This window comes from Rhagoletis zephyria, unplaced genomic scaffold (assembly GCF_001687245.7).
Source record: "Rhagoletis zephyria isolate East Lansing unplaced genomic scaffold, Rhagoletis_zephyria_1.1 Rzeph_scaffold_12957, whole genome shotgun sequence".
Taxonomy (NCBI): domain Eukaryota; kingdom Metazoa; phylum Arthropoda; class Insecta; order Diptera; family Tephritidae; genus Rhagoletis; species Rhagoletis zephyria.
Window position 1 is genome coordinate 3,106 of NW_016170030.1, and position 932 is coordinate 4,037.

The following is a 932-nucleotide window of genomic DNA, read 5'->3' on the forward strand; positions in this document are numbered from 1 at the left end:
GAAAGGCAGCCGTAGTAAGCGATACTCCAGGAATCACAAGAGATAGACGAGAAGGCACCGGCAGAATTAGCGATCTGGAATTTAAAGTAATAGACACGGGAGGGTGGAACGACCAAACTAATTTTTCATCACAAATTATTGAACAGATAGAGTTTGCACTATCTCATGCAGACATAATTTTTTTTCTTGTTGATGCAAGAATAGAAAACAACCAGAACAAAGAATTCGCCAAATGGCTAAAAAGAAAAACAGATAAGCCCATAATCCTTATTGGAAATAAATGCGAAAGCTATAAATCAGGAAATATTGATTATCTGAAATTTTTTAGCTTCACTGACCTAGTATACATTTCTGCCGAGCATAATCTAGGTATGGCTGATCTTTATGACGCATTAGCAAATGCTATTAACAGCCTAAACAATAAGACAGAACAAGATAGTTTAGAAAACAGCAAAGCCAGAATTGCAATAATTGGCCGTCCAAATGTTGGAAAATCAACGTTTTTAAATAGTTTACTTGCAGAAAATAGAGTAATAGCCAGCCCAGAACCTGGAACTACACGTGACTCTATAGATATCTCCTATAATTATAATGGAGAGGTGATCACCTTGATTGATACTGCTGGAATTCGCAGAAAAACAGATGATTTAGAGTCAAAATTTGTTGAAAAAAGCATTGATTCAATCAAACGCTCTCATATCGTAGTTCTAATGCTTGACTCCCTACTTGGCATTGAGCATCAGGATTTATCCATTGCTGAAATTGCAATCAAAGAAGGTAAAGGCGTGGTAGTGGTTTTAAATAAGTGGGACTTAATTGATAGAGAAGATAGGAGTAAATTAATAAAATTCGTAAAACAACAAGAAGCATCAAGACTTTTTCTAGAAGTGCCAATAATAACAATCTCTGCTTTAAATAATATGCGTTGTAGC

At 35.4% G+C, this 932-nt stretch overlaps 1 protein-coding gene across 1 annotated transcript in view; it reads left to right on the top strand.

The window, feature by feature from the left end:
- Positions 1-371: 371 nt before the first annotated feature.
- LOC108377907 (putative ankyrin repeat protein RBE_0220) overlaps positions 372-932 on the top strand; it is a 3,082-nt gene continuing 2,521 nt past the window's right edge. The window contains exon 1 of the mRNA XM_017634202.1: positions 372-777. Coding sequence (XP_017489691.1) covers positions 372-777 — 406 coding nt within the window. The remainder of the gene's footprint in view (positions 778-932) is intronic.